The sequence below is a fragment of the Cebus imitator genome, unplaced genomic scaffold (assembly GCF_001604975.1).
Source record: "Cebus imitator isolate Cc_AM_T3 unplaced genomic scaffold, Cebus_imitator-1.0 Scaffold83, whole genome shotgun sequence".
Taxonomy (NCBI): Eukaryota; Metazoa; Chordata; class Mammalia; order Primates; family Cebidae; genus Cebus; species Cebus imitator.
Window position 1 is genome coordinate 162,528 of NW_016107398.1, and position 1,539 is coordinate 164,066.

Sequence of the window (1,539 nt, forward strand, 5' to 3'; positions counted from 1 at the left end):
CCCTCAAGGGGCAGGAGGACAGAATTAAATCAGTTTCTCAGACTGTGCCTGCTCAGGATGCTGCTTTCCCTCCGGCCTGCAAAGCAGGTGGAGCTGGTGCCTCATGGAGATAAGTGTTTCAGGACCTTTTCAGGGCTTCGGAATTGGAGCTCCAAGCCTCCCCATTTACTCCAAGACAGTAACACACACTCCATCAGCAACAGTAGAGTCTTTATTACAGCAAGATCAGATGCATTTCTTTCGCCAACACAGGGGACACAGCATAGATTCCCCTTCCTTCCTTTCTTAGATAACCACCCCTGTCTGGGATCTCCCTGAACTGTCCAACCACAGCCCTTCCAAGGATCTGACTTATTTTGGATTTGTAATTTTATATTCTTTTTCTTTAAGAGGGTCTTCAACATTAGATAAGCCACGGGCCTCACCAAACCCCGATCCATCCTTGTGGGGATCCTGAGTGCTTGACTCTGGAAGGGCTTCAAAGTAAGCTGCAGTGAAAGACTGAAGAGAATCTGCCCTCTTCCCTCATCATTTGGAGCATCCATAAAACCCCCTAAAGAACCAAGAATATGTGAGATTGGGTGGGTGGGAGAGAAATGGCATTTGCGATGGGAAGCAAGGATTAATAAAGAACTTGAGGGAGAAACAGCAGCACATACAATCTGCAGAGCGTGGGGTGGAGTGTGGGCACCAGACCTTACACAACTTTATCCAAGTGCATAGGAACAAGTGAGTACTCTGGGTCACCCTGTTGTGGAGGGTCACAGGCCACTATGTAAGACTTGTTCAGGTGCTCCTCTTTGTACCTGCAGTTCGAGCACTTCCCTGAGGTGAGCCCACACATGGTCAGGGACACGGACCCATGGCTCTGGTGGCAGTTTTCATGGCCATTCTTGCAGGTTATGTTGGGGGTCTGGCAGGTGGCGGCTATACTGGAGAAGGGCTCGTGCAGGAAGGTGTTGAGGTCTTTGCACCGTTTTGTGTAGTTACTGATGTTTCCCATGGCTGAGTCGCATGCTTGAGGGCTGGGCTGCACGTGCTGAGTTTTAAACCACTGAGATGAGATCATGCCCTCGGGCTTGGCACTGACTGGGATCTCAGCCACCCACAGCCCCAGCAGCAGGAGCAGCAGCAGGGGGCAGCATCCTTCTCTGGCTAGTGCCATCTCTCCTAAGGGGGACAGTGGAACAGAGGGGAGAGATAGGTGGGTGAATAGGTCATCATGGGGGAGCCTGGCTAGTCCTTCTAAGAATTTCATACCCTAAGTCAGTTATTGCAGGGCAATGCACAGCCTAAGTTAGTGAAGAACGCCCTTGTATTCTATTGGTTAGTACCAGCAGATAATGTGCCTTTTTGTGCCTCTAATAAACACTTACCTTGTTTATCCCTCACAATAGTTTTATGAGGTATGATTATCCTTCATATATATATATATATATATATATATATAAAATTTAAAAATTTCTCTCTCTATATATATATACATATAGGAATAAAACGAGGCTGAGAAAAGTTAAGAAAATTCCCCATCATCCCACA

At 47.4% G+C, this 1,539-nt stretch overlaps 1 protein-coding gene across 1 annotated transcript; it reads right to left on the reverse strand.

Moving 5' to 3' along the window:
* Window positions 1–252: 252 nt before the first annotated feature.
* Window positions 253–1,229, reverse strand: LOC108308165 (ribonuclease 8). Its single transcript, XM_017533868.2, has one exon. The coding sequence runs from the start codon at window positions 1,163–1,165 to the stop codon at window positions 698–700; it is 468 nt and encodes a 155-aa protein (XP_017389357.1). The 5' UTR covers window positions 1,166–1,229; the 3' UTR covers window positions 253–697.
* Window positions 1,230–1,539: the final 310 nt, after the last annotated feature.